General features: G+C 45.2%; 1 protein-coding gene across 1 annotated transcript in view; it reads right to left on the bottom strand.

The window, feature by feature from the left end:
- ptprn2 (protein tyrosine phosphatase receptor type N2) overlaps nucleotides 1–13,236 on the bottom strand; it is a 127,022-nt gene that overhangs the window by 19,732 nt on the left and 94,054 nt on the right. The window contains exons 18-19 of the mRNA XM_061094287.1: nucleotides 3,725–3,940; nucleotides 1,192–1,395 (exon numbers count right to left, since the gene is read on the bottom strand). Of these exons, the coding sequence (XP_060950270.1) occupies nucleotides 1,192–1,395; nucleotides 3,725–3,940 (420 nt within the window). The remainder of the gene's footprint in view (nucleotides 1–1,191; nucleotides 1,396–3,724; nucleotides 3,941–13,236) is intronic.

The raw sequence follows: 13,236 nt of genomic DNA, 5'->3' as shown, positions 1-13,236 counted from the left end.
AAGTTGTGCAAAATTAAAACAATCCATTGTGGGTGTGCGGACGTGTTGGCAACCCAAACACCCCCCCCCCCCCTACTCGAAAAAAAAGACAAAAAAAACACCTCGAGAAATTTCTAAAACATCCAAATGACAATAAGACGGGTAATGACATTTCACTTTTGAGCAGCTCTCATCAGGCAAAAAAACAAAGTCTGCCTTATTTCTTTTGCTGCAGCAGTATGAGAGAGAGATGGAGGGGGGTAAAGGAGGAAAATGACAGAGGGGGGGGGGAGGCAGGACGGAATGATAAAGAGAGACAATGACACAGTAGAGGGAGGAAAAAGTTGGGAGGAAGAAAAAAATGAAGACAACAGAGCCAAGATAAAGCAAGAGGGAGGAAAAACCACAGGAAGAGTGATGGAGGGGGGGGAAAAACCCCGACAAAGATAACAGGGTTCTGAAGGGAATGAGGTGAGAGAGGGATGAGAGAGAGACACATCCAAACAGATAAACAGAGAGAAATCAAGCTGTTGGTTTTCGGCATGGAGTCGAGCATATTCAAAAAGAGTAAACTATAATGTGAGCTGAAAAACCGGATTCGGTAGATCACTCACCACCTAAATGTGGTGATTTGAATACATTTTCGACTGGATGTTGCTTAAAGACGACAATTATATTTTAGAAAAACACTTGGAAAAGCACAAACATCAACCAGTGATACATTCCTATTGCGTTTCAACTGATTTCAATGTTCTATCTCCACTGTTTGTCTATTTCAGCAAACTATATAGACCTTTTTATCATTATTTTTAGGCTATTTCTACTGGTTAGAAGTATCCAGTTTCTTTTTAACATAACTCAACTGAAACATGTGATTTAAGGACAGTGAAGCTGACTATATACTTTAAAATTCTAAAACCTAATCTATTTTTTACTCATTAGTTTAGCAACTCTTTAGTCCATTTTGCCCAGAAGTGCAGAAGAACCTCTCTGGGTTCAAGTGAACCTGCTTGGGAATCGTTGCTATGGTTCAATGATTTCATACACAAGCCAGATCTAGTGTAGGTCTTACAAAAATCCCAAACTACACTGAACGCACCACGATTAGATGCTGTGGTTGTTTCATTAAAACCAATCAGATGCTCAGAACCACACAGAAGGCCTAAAAACAAACCCTGGACCAACTTCCTGCTGTCAAACCCAGCTCCTTACCAGTATCATGTGACCAGTGGAGATGTCCATGTTGGACGGCACCGGCTCCTCGCACCAGGAGGAGGTGCTGCTGCGGGTCGAAGGGCTCGCCGCGGGTCCGTCGCTGAACTGGGACGAGACGCTGTTGAGCCGCGAGTGGCGCACGGTCTCCGGCCGCTCGCCGCGCTCTGACGTCCGGATCGCCATCCGCTGGCGACACAGCTCCTGCACGGATCAGAGGAGAAGATGGTGAAGCACTGGATCATCAAAATGGGTGATTCCTTTTCTTTGCAGTTTTTGTGTATTTATCCTCTTTTAATGCGCCTAACAATAGTGTTATGTACGTTGCGTGCTTATCCCTGCTCTTAGGGGCTGAGTTCTGTAAATGCACCCTCTGAAATCCTGTATCTAGGCGGACTTGATCTTTCCTCACTTGTCTGTAGATTAATGGCTTATCCTCGTGGATTATGGAGCTTATACTAATTATGTCAAAATATACATGGATGAGGAGCTCTGCACAATTTATAGAATACATTCAGTGAGTCCCACCTGGCTGCTGCTGCTGCACAGCGACTGTCCTCAGTGTTTGAGAATGGTGAAAAAAAAATCCTGCATGAAATCACTACCCACTCCAACTTGAGGGGGAAATAACTTGGATGCATTTGGACCAAAGATATAAGCACAACAGGAGAATCTATCCATCAATCAAATAGGATTTCCAATATGGATGTATATAACCACGCAGAGGCAAAGGAGATAAAATAAATGCACTAGCACAATTGTAAAGTATGATTTTCTACTTTGATTGATATATCCAGGTGTCTGAAATATGCTAAAAGAGCCAGTGCTGAAGATGACACTTTTCCCAATGACTCAGCTTTTCTCCCACCATGTCTCAGTGCAGAGGGAAGGCGTCAGAAATATGAGGACGAGGCTTTATCTACTCTAGACTATACACAATAAAAGAAAAAGTAAAAAAAATCTAAGCAAAGAAAGCCATTATTCACACTTTACCTCTTCCCCTCCACAGGGTGTGGTCGCTCTCTGTATCTTTACGTTAAATTCACAATCTGTATTACCCCATTGGGTTTGTATTTGGGAGGCAAAGCCACTCATCTCCACCGAATTCATCTCCATACTCAATTAATAACAGCGAGGGCAGAGCAGGCCAGAGAAAACGCCCTGTGAAAGCAGACGCTATCTCATGATCTATCACAGTGATATTTCCCTCCGGAGCACAGGCCTCTCTAAGCCCTGGTCTTGGTTCAGCTTTACCGCCGATGGACTTTAATGATTAGAGCCATGAAGTGGCGCCCTGGGCCTTGCCCTCGGGGCGATATCCGGGTCCACCTCATAATTCATCCCACTTCTCGACATCTCCGAGTAGCGGCGTGCTGGACTGGAGCCGAGAAACAGTCCCAGAAGCGGGCGGGAGACGCGGTTAGCACCAGAGGAAGAGACACATGGAGCCCAGACAGGAGCAGAGGTCGTGGGGTTACAGTTTCTCCTGTCTCCAATCCCCCCCCCCCCTCTTTCCAGACCCTTAATAAGAATGAAAACAGGCTAAGAGGAAACAGTGTCTGCTCACTAACAGAATCCCACTTCCAGCTGCTCCTAAAACAACTGTATCTGTCAGGGAACACACCCACGTGACAGAGCAGTCATCCCTTCCCTCAAGAGAAAGAACAGGTGCCACACAGAAGCTAAAAATGCTCCAGAGCACAACGAGAATACACCTTTTAAACAGAATATAAATAATAAAAATGCTCATGGACATTAAGTTATATCCTAGAGGTGAAAAAAGCATTTCTTTTTGCTTATTTTTGCTTCTCTTTATATGGCCACTGTTATGAAGCTGTTATGCCAGCTTTTGATGGGGAGCAGCGCTGTGAAAACCTGATTAAATATTGAAAATGTTAACGCGACATGCAGATAAATGTGCCACGCTGGGCACAGCTGAGCCCCAACGCTGAAAATCAATACAGCCCAGGCTGCCCGTGGCCCTGGAGGAAGAGTGGGAATAGGTCACAGCGGCGTCCTGCCCCCCCCTCTCCCTCTCCCTCTTTCTCTCTCATTCTCTTTCTCAGACACACACACACACACACACACACACACACACACACACACACACACACACACAAACACACACACACACACACACACACACACACACACACACACACACACACACACAAGCTCTCTTCACAGGCACGGGTGAGCAATGAATAATTGGATGCAGTGAATATCTTGTGAAGCAATAAGTCAAAATACCAAGATATAAAGAAGAAAAGAAGAAATAAATGATTTGAATAAACACAAAAAGTGATTTCTGATTTAAAATATTGAAAAATTAAGAAAGGTACATCACTGTCATGACAACAGCATAAAAACTGTCACAAGTGCAGATAGAAGAATCCCTCCAACATGTGCACATTAACAAAAGTATTCTCGCAAACCAATGGGATCCGAACACACTGTGAGCTCTGCCAATAGCAGAGAGCTGCCTAAGTGTCTCGGCCTGTGATTGGCTCGTAGCGGAGAGGGCTGGACTCACCTGATAGGTTGCGGTGGCATCAGTGCTGGTGTCAGTCCCCAGGCTGGCCAGCTTCTCCTTCATGTGGAGGTGCGAGCGCTGGCGCACGCAGAAGAAGGTGGCGGACACGGCCAGCGCCACCAGGATGAAGAGCATGCAGAGGACGGAGAGCAGCAGGAACTGGCCCGACTCCACCCTGGTCTCCTTCACCACGGGGATCTGGGTCAGGCTGCCCCTCTGGAGGACAAACAGGGAGAGAGAGAGAGAGAGAGAGAGAGACAACATGCTGTCAGGGCAGTGAGAGATGCTCCTCTGTCTCTTTCCTGATGGATGGAGTCATTTTTGATTTACAGCGGCCGCAGTATCAGGTCTGCAGTGCATCAGTTTTCACCTGAAGGCTTGTCTTGACTTTGCAGTGAGAAAGAAATGAAAGCTGCTTTCCCCCAAACCTACCACCACCACCTCCACCTCCACCACCACCACCACCACTGTCTGACCGGCCCCACTCATTAGCCAGCTCTGACCTTGGCCTTATAATGTGCATTCAGACTCATTCAACCCTTGTTACCAGCCCTTGTCCAGTGCTGTCGCCACGCTGCTCCCCACTATAGATATTTACAACCCCATTTAGTGCTGGCATGGGGCGAGCTGGCACTGTGCAGCTACAGGAGGTTGGGATACTAAAGGCTTGGGCTTAATGAGCTCCTCTGGTCCTGAGTCCAGGCCGGATTAGGCCCTGGCCCAAGTCGCACGGCTAATGGCCACCAGGACGTCAGAGACACAAGTGGCCCTGGACTGGACCTTCGTGCATCACCCACCGGTTGAATTAAAAAAAAAAAAACCTTTTCAAATATTCACACCCACGCTGCATGTTAATTCAGACGGGGAGGTGCAAGGCTGTTTCTAATGTGCTGTTATATCATCTGAGAGATTTTTTATCAGTGCAGCAGGTTAAAGAACTGCTGTTGATAACTGGTCCACTTATGGGCATTTACTGTAATGACAAATTCCCTCAGGACCCCCAGAGAACATTTTGCAAGCAATAATTAACAGCAATAATTGGGAGAGGGACATTAATGACACCTCAAATGTATCTGCTGCTAACTGCTTGCATAAGACAGAGTCATCCTGCCATGTTAGTTTGGTCTACAGACTTAAAAACACGTATATACTATTGTTCCAGCACATATTACTTGAAATAAATAATCCTTTATTTTGTGTAAAAGCCAATTCTTAGCAGGTTTTGATCGAACTCCATCCGGTGCATACATCCCAACAGCTCATTTACAAAAAGGCCAATATCAATACCAGTGTGCAAATACTTCAGCAGGCTCCTAATTGTCTGCTCGCAACATTGAAAGGTTGATGGTTGAAGTGAATCAAATCCACGACTCGAAAAAATAAATAAATAAATAAAAAATGGTGGCGCCCTGACATTTAGCCTGAGGTGTTTAATGGGCAGAGCTGAAAGGATTCCTACATCTTGTTATAGCGCTTTCAAAACAAGACACTTCACCTCAGACCAGGAACGACGCGGTTTGACCTTGCGGTTGGTAATTGCCAATGTTTTAGCGGTGGTGCCGGGTGCCCAGGTCTTTTCGATTACCGCGCTGGGCCTGATGACGGTTGCTGTTGATTGCAATTGCGGAGGCTCGAGGATGCGGTTTCAATCAGGCATTAAGAGGTTAGACAACAACTGAGAGGTTTGAAGAGGCTCGTACGCCAGCACGGAGGCGAGAGATGGACTCGATCCAGCGATTATAATCTGTGCTGTTCAGGGATCAAATGAACATCAGCAGAAAGGACATTTTTTAATTGAAGATATCGATAAATCAACACGAGTTTCATCTACGAGAATACTCGTTGAGAATGTGGATCTTCCCTCTCAGCTTCAATGACGAAAAAACTAAAAATATAGAGCCTGAAATACACTTCAGCCCTGTAGACACAGTATGTCACATCGGTGTCTCGGCTCAAGACTGAAACCAAAGTGCCCCCTATAGACCTATTGGTTCAAACCTGCTCTAACCTATTTCCAGCACTGACAAACTGAAGCTACTGCCTGTTCGTATACTATCTTCTCTTTATTCAGGAAAAAACCCCACATCTTCATAGTCAAACTCAATGAAAGACGTTGCCTACTACTACAATATCCGAAAAAATGTCAGCTAATCACCTTGAAATTAATAAGAACGTTTCCACCGAGGGAGCAAACAGACTTCAAACGCACTGAGAGCATAAAGGAGGGTTTGAAGGCCGTAATCGTGTTGGAAATGAAGCAGAGGAAAAACAGAGTGAGGCAGAAAAAAGGGAGGAGATGAGAGGCTGAGAATCACATTCATGGCCCTGCTCGCTTCTGTCCATTCATTTACTATTTTCTGTATTAATATCGTTTAACTATAATTGGAGTTAGTCTTTAAAAAAAGCCTGAATGTTCCATTCAAAAACACTTTGAGCTTGAATTAAACAATTTTAGACGGAAAACAGCTTTTGAATTAATGAATGTCGAAAATAAAGAAATAATCAAAAGAGGGTTTAGGCAAATATTTCTACTTGAATGTGATTTTAATCTGATGCAGAATTATGGGAGAATTTTTTTTCGTACAATTTTAGAATCAGATCTGAGAATCAGATTTGAGAATCAGATTTTCTCCCCTTTTATCAAATCACTCTTTGAACTCCAGTGAATGCTCAAAGTTACGTTACACAAATTTGTGTTTTTCATGTGTGCATGACTCATTGAAGTTATTAATCTCTGCCACGAACACACTCTCCCCTTCTCCTCCCTTTCTCGTCTATTCATTTTTGCCCTGTGTGTTGAATTAGCCAATCTGAGGGGGAGACAAGGGGCAGATGGATTTCGGCTGCTCTGGATTATTTAAATGATGAAGAGGAAAGGTCAGGCGGAGAGGTGTCGTTGGGGCGGCTGTTCATCCTTTCACTCACATCACAATACCTTTATGTTGAAAAAAAAAAATACAAGAGGAAAATCCTCCTAAACACTCAACTGCCAAACCTCCACCAACCAAGGTTTAAAGAAAAAGGTTCCAGCTACAACTGAGAAGTAGAAAATGAGCCACACTTAAATTTGCTTCCATGCAATTCTATCTATGTAATTTTGCCCCTGCTGCAAGATTACAAAAGCATAATTTTTTATTTTATAAACAGGAAAAAATCCTGGTTTCATTGTGTGCTTGATAAATTGTTGAAATAAAAACCACAATAAAAGGTAGAAATTATTAATCTCATAATTTAGACCAGATTTCCAAGCTAAAAAAATGCTTGATATTTTTTATTAATTCAAGAAAAGGAGAGAATAAAACATTTAAATTAAAACAATAAAAACCGAAACATGAAATGTTCGTTTCCATTACAGTCAAGATCTTGGGGAATAAATGGATTGAGCCGAATGGAAGTAAGATGCATATCATATTTAAAATTAGAGATTAAGGTGTGTTTTCTGACTAAATGAAGGATTAAAATAGTGTAAATTACGAGAAGATTTACGAGCTCTCACTTCTCAGGATTTATGAGCTGGAGCTGCTGCCGGTGAATGAACCTGCACTCAAACTTTGTCCCCTGCAGCCAGATGTGCGCACAGAAAACCACTGGCCTCACCATCCAGGACTGAAAGAAATCGACCATCGTATATATTCAGATTAACCAAATGTTTGCATTCGTATTTCTCCCTAAACGATAAATCATATTTTACCCCACAAACTCGTGGAGATCCAAACAGCTTCCGACATTTTTCTGCAAGACGTTTTTCGGAGCTTTCAACGTGGCGCTACGATCCCTAGTTTTCTAGGAGGATCTTTCTCACGCATTTTTACCAGATTTTAAAAAACTTGCACAGAAACAAAAACTTGCATAGAAACAGGACTTGATCCTGGAGCCAAAGGAGATAATTACCCGAATCCATGTCTTGGAGCAGAGCGCACGGTGCGTAAAGGAAGGATGGAGCTGCTGCTGCTGCCTCTTGTATTCCAGAGAGCATGTTAACCACTGACGAGCCACCCGGACGCATGCAGCTCCAAGAAGCTTCTGTGCATCCCCCCGGCCGCCCACTCAGTCCACTCCTCCACACACACACACACACGCACACGCACGGATAAAAAAAAAAAACTTCCCTCTGCATGTATGTGCGGCTCCTGTGCGCCAACAAAAGAGCGCGGCTTCAACACCAAGATGAAGAAGGCAGCAAAAAAAAAAAAAAAAAAAAGAAAAGAGGAGCGAGAGAGTCTGAGAGAATAAGAAAAAAGGGGAGAAGAATGTGGGATATGCCCGCCTGATTCTCCGAGCTTCGGAAGAATGTGCAGAAGCCCCACTACCGAGTCCTTTCAGCGCCTCTGTGCCAATGAAAAGAGATGGGGAGGTAGCGGGGCTGGAGGGGGTGGTTTTTTGCAGAGATCGTTTAGTTAAGGCTGAGCCCCTCCTTATATTCAGCAGCTCAGGAGTCCCCGTCCATTGCACATGTCATATTGCACTGGTTGCCATGGCGATGCCTCCACATGTTGTCGACAGTGAATGTTCAAGGAGCGATGCCTGGCTAATAGGCTTGCGGGCTGAGGGGCGATATGAATGGGCACAGGGCTAGTCACTCATTTGTTGAGCTACCAGGGGTCTCTGTGTTGGGGTGTGTGAATTGCTGTTTTCTCAGGCTCTCCTTTTTCCTCCTGCTCCCTCTCCCAGGGATTCAGCTATGTGAGCAGAATAAGGGAGATGGGCCGGGTGCTATTCTTCAAAGTAGGCTCCTGCATTCAAAGCTGAAGTGAGCACTATAATAAGAGGCTACACACCACACAGTACAGTAGTTGTAAAGTATATGAATGCTGCACAGGAGATTGGGCGCAGTCTTGGAAAAAATGCTCGGGTAAATTGTGTGTAATTGGCTCGAGCCTTTTCTCTGGTTTCCCTTTTTTTGGAACGGTGTGCAGGAGTAAAAGGAAAAGAGGAGGAGGAGGAGGAGGAGGAGAAGGGGCGAAATTGCAAGTTTAACAAGTTTTAAAGATAAAACTCAGTAAAATGTTATCCTAATTAGCAATCAGGCTGGGAGAAGAAGAGAGAAAAAAGATCCAATGGAGAGCAACAGCTGCAGTTAGCAGGGAGAGAGAGAGAGAGAGAGAGAGAGAGAGAGAGAGAGAGAGAGAGAGAGAGAGAGAGAGAGCGAGAGAGAGAGAGAGAGAGAGAGAGAGAGAGAGAGAGAGAGAGAGAGAGAGAGAGAGAGAGAGAGAGAGAGAGGTGGAAGAGAAAGGGGGATTATTGAGAGCACAGGGTGAGAAAAGGAGAAAGAAAAAGAAAAGGGGCGGTGAAGAGAGAGGAGAACGGGGGTCCTGTCAAATGCAGATGACGAGTCCTGGGGAGGTGGGTGTGGGTGGGTGGGTGAGGTGGGGGGGCTCTCCAGTTTATTTTTTCCCATTCAGAGAGCACACCCCCCCTCTCCCTCTTCTCCTCTCCTCTCCTCTCCTCCATTGTCCCTCTGTGTGACAGCTGGAGTTGGCAATGTGAAGGGGAGAACAAAAACCAGCTCGCTGTCCAGCCCGGGTGCGTGGCCGCGTCGGACGCCACCACCACCCCCCCCCCCCACCCCCCCGCAGGGACCCGATCTGAAGCAGCACACACTCCAACTGACTCAACAGTTTTCTCATCAACACCCCCCCTCAAACCCCCACCCTCTCTAATACAACACCTAACACACGATGCAGCTGCAGAACGGACACACAGTGGATTCTGATATTTTTTTCATGCTCTCTAAATTCAGAGCAGTAAACTTTGATCCTCCCTCGTTCATCGTTGTGGACCACGAGAGGAGTGACACTCTCCAGGTCATGCTTTCTGCTCACTTGCACACACTCATTTATCAGGAATTATTCAGACTCCACATTCGACCTGCCAGAGGGTCCGGAGAAGGTTCCGGCAAAACCGTGGTTCGAGAGGCAAATTCTTTATTAGATTTTTTTTAATCTCGCAGGATTCAGTTTGAATATACACAAAAAAAAAAAGAAGTGGCTGCAGTGAGCGTTGTCGCACTAATGCAGGAGGGATACAGGAGGGATGCAGGAGGGATGCAGGAGGGATGCAGGAGTGATGCATGATGGGAGACTTCTATCGCCTGCCTGTGGTTCTGAAGTTAATCCCCAGAAAATCAGCCCCCTACACCGACCATATAGGATCATATCTGTCCTGTTGTCTGATGAACTGGAAGAGAGGAGCTGTTCATTCGTACACAAAAGCAGAGTGAGTCCCTAAAGTAGGTCTCTCTCTCTCTCCTCCTCCTCCTCCTCCTCCTCCTCCTCCTCCTCCTTCTCCTCTCCCACATTTACAGGACAATCCGTGGGTCAACCACCTGTCAGGCCTCATCCCAAAACAAGGAGGGGAGGAAAAAGAAGGTGAAAGAGAAAACATCCGAGACGCTCCCTCTCTACCTGCTCTCTGAAGGAAAGTCTTGAGTTGGGCATCCGAGGTTTTTTCCTGCACTTGAACTCTGGGTAAATGGACACGTCTTCACACGTTGCGGTCACTTCTACGCACGACACAGTACGACTTCACAGCTCGTGTCACATCCCCCAGCCAGGCCGGTGCTAATGGACATCACACCGGGGAGGTTTGACGTGCATCGATTCCTTCTCACTCACCCCAAAATAAAAAAAAAAAAGGACTCACACAAGCAGTCAAACTCAAGAGCACACTGAAGTCACTCTTGTGGTCACCGGGGCGATGTTTCAGAGATGCTGTCATACGCCTGCGTGTCCCTATCAGTAAGTACTTCCCCGGGCTAACACGTGTTGGAACAGTCGCTGCCAGGGCCTTGCCGGGCTTATCTGTCCTCTCTCCTCTGCTGCTCCGGTGTTTGCCTCCGTGACACATTTCTAATAATAAAAAAAAAGGATGGAGAAGCTGGGTGCGTGTTTAAACAGCGAGAGAGAAGGAGGTATGCGGTACTTCACCGTGTTGCTGGGAGGAAAAGGGGGGGGAAGGGGGAGATGAGGAATGTTAAACAAATGTCAGGATCAAGTGCAGCGCCTGAGATGGAGGAGCAAAGACATCCGGCGACGCTAGTGCATGTGAGTCGAGGAAGAAAAGAGGGGATGGAGAGACGCTATCGAGATTAGATATTTGCTTGCACCTGCAGGGCTGCACAATTTTTACGTTTATTTACACTTCTCTCCCTGCAGTGGAGTGCAATCTGAATATACGTGCACAGGTGCCAGTCGGTGGTTCTTGCAAAAATAGACATCAGCACCACATCTGAGTGGGTTATACCTGCAGCTGGACACCGTCACCTGGGCGAATAGAAACCAGAGTGTGTAATATGATTGAGCAAATAGAGGGGGGGAAAAGCAGTGTGGAGAGAACTGGGAGGCTTATCTCAGGCCCACTGAGCCACTGGTCCACATACCAATCACACCATAATGATATCAGCGAGAGGCTAATGCCGTTTACAAGAAAACCAACAGCTGCAGCATGTACCTGCAGTTTCGGAGCTCAGGCTTTACAGCATTACACCCAAAAATAGTTGGGATTCCTGCTCGGCTCTTTGAAACGGGGCGCGATAAATTATTCATAATGATATCTGAGCGAGGACTGTTGCCGCGGCTCCACTTGGGAAGGTGTCGGAGGATTAGCTTAGGAGAAACGTGTGCAAAACAAAACACATTAGGGCGTTCATTTTTTTTATTTTTCTATATTTTTCTTTTTAATCAGATCCACCAGCTGTTATTATTATTGCTCCAGTGGTATTACAAGATGTGTTTGGTAGGAAAAGCCTCATCTGGGGGGGTTATGCATTTTCTTTAGGGTTGCAAAATTGCGGGAATATTCAAACATGGAAACTTTCCATGGGAATTAACGGGAATTAACAGGAATTAACGGGAATATACAGGAATATATGTAGGTAATTTATACTAACTGTATTTACCTTGTCATATACAGACATAAATATAAACATTTTGTTTTGTCATAGGCTGATTTGTGCCCTGAGGAAACTTTGGGCACTTGACTATATGCTTCTGCATCGTTGTGTCATTCTTAATATAGGTCTTTGCACAGTATTTCCAAATGTACACAGCCTTTCCCTCTACATTGGATGAGGTGAGATGTCTCCACACATGAGATAGTGCACGTGGCATTGTTCTGTAGAATAAGATGAGAAAAAAGTTTGTAAAAAAACACTAATGCAATGCCAGAGATATAAATAGTTAGCCAAACAATTGGAATCGTCTGTAAACATATTTTATAATTGATGGATAAATGAATGGAAATAGGCTAGATGAACAGATGAACAATCCTCAATCAGCATGCTAATATATATTTCCCCAGTAATATCATTGAAACTTACCTGACTAGTCCTGCACACTACAGCAGGCCTCAATAGCCCTGCTGTAGAGTGAAGGATGCTGGGAGTTATCTGTGCATGTGATGGAAGAATGCACAGTGGAGGGTTGAAACTCAACGTGCAGCGTGTGCTGCATTCCATACATCTTTAAAATAGAGTTTTGAATGATGTTTTTATTGCTCAGCGTTTAATTTGCTTATTCTTTTTTTTTTTTTTAATTCCCAAAATTCCCGAGCTTAACTTTCCGCCCCTTTGCAACCCTAGTTTTCTTTTCAAGTCTTCTATTTCCATTCTCATCTTTTAAAAGCTGTGATGATTGAATCCAAAGTTGGGTTTGAAGGCGTGTGAGTTGCGATGGCGTCATCGTGTCGAGTTGTTCGTTAGGACGTCCCGGTTTGATTTTGCCCGCCAGTCACAAAATAGCACCAAAACTGGGATAACATATCAAAGGTGGCACTGTCTAAACTCCCCCTTTTATCAACATCGCTTAAGGTGCAGAAACTAGACAGGGAGGTGAAAGTCTTAAATGCATTGTGTGAGGGTGGGAGACAGAAAGAGAGAGACACCATGTTTCCCGATGGATGACGTTCAAAAGATGCAAAAGAACAGGTCCCGTTTCTGGGTTTGACTTGAAACATTTGAATCGCTCTCTCTCCTGCTCGTCGCTCGCCCAGAGAGGAACCAGTCAGAGCCCGCGTGTGTGTCAGCCGTGTCGTTCTGGGATTCTTTTCCTCGCAGAATCGCTTGTTCAAATAAGCGCCTCCTCTCGCATGTGAATCCCAGGCATCGCCCGTGCCAAGCCGTTCAAACGCAGCAAAACATCAAGGTAAATGCTACGCCTGTCATCTCGACTATATTTAAAGCGGAGAGGGAAAAACCCACACACACGTACAACAATGAGCACTTCAAAAAGAAGCAGCCGCCGTGGCGTCATAGCCCCGGAGAAAGGAAATCACACCATATCTGCATGGAGTGATGGAAAGTGCTGTAATCTGTGAGGAGGACAACAAAGTAACACATGTTAAGTGCTCATTCAAAACTGCTTTGTATGTACAGTGTGTGCTGCGCTTTTACTGAGCGTTATGATAATTATGGCACGGTGGTACAGAGGTTAGCGCTGTCACCTCACGGCAAAGATGCTCCCAGTTCAAATCCCAGGTTTGAGACTGATGTCATAGGTTTGAAAGTGAGTGTGAGT

This window comes from Limanda limanda, chromosome 20 (genome assembly GCF_963576545.1).
Source record: "Limanda limanda chromosome 20, fLimLim1.1, whole genome shotgun sequence".
Taxonomy (NCBI): Eukaryota; Metazoa; Chordata; class Actinopteri; order Pleuronectiformes; family Pleuronectidae; genus Limanda; species Limanda limanda.
This window is presented reverse-complemented; position numbering and strand designations above follow the sequence as displayed.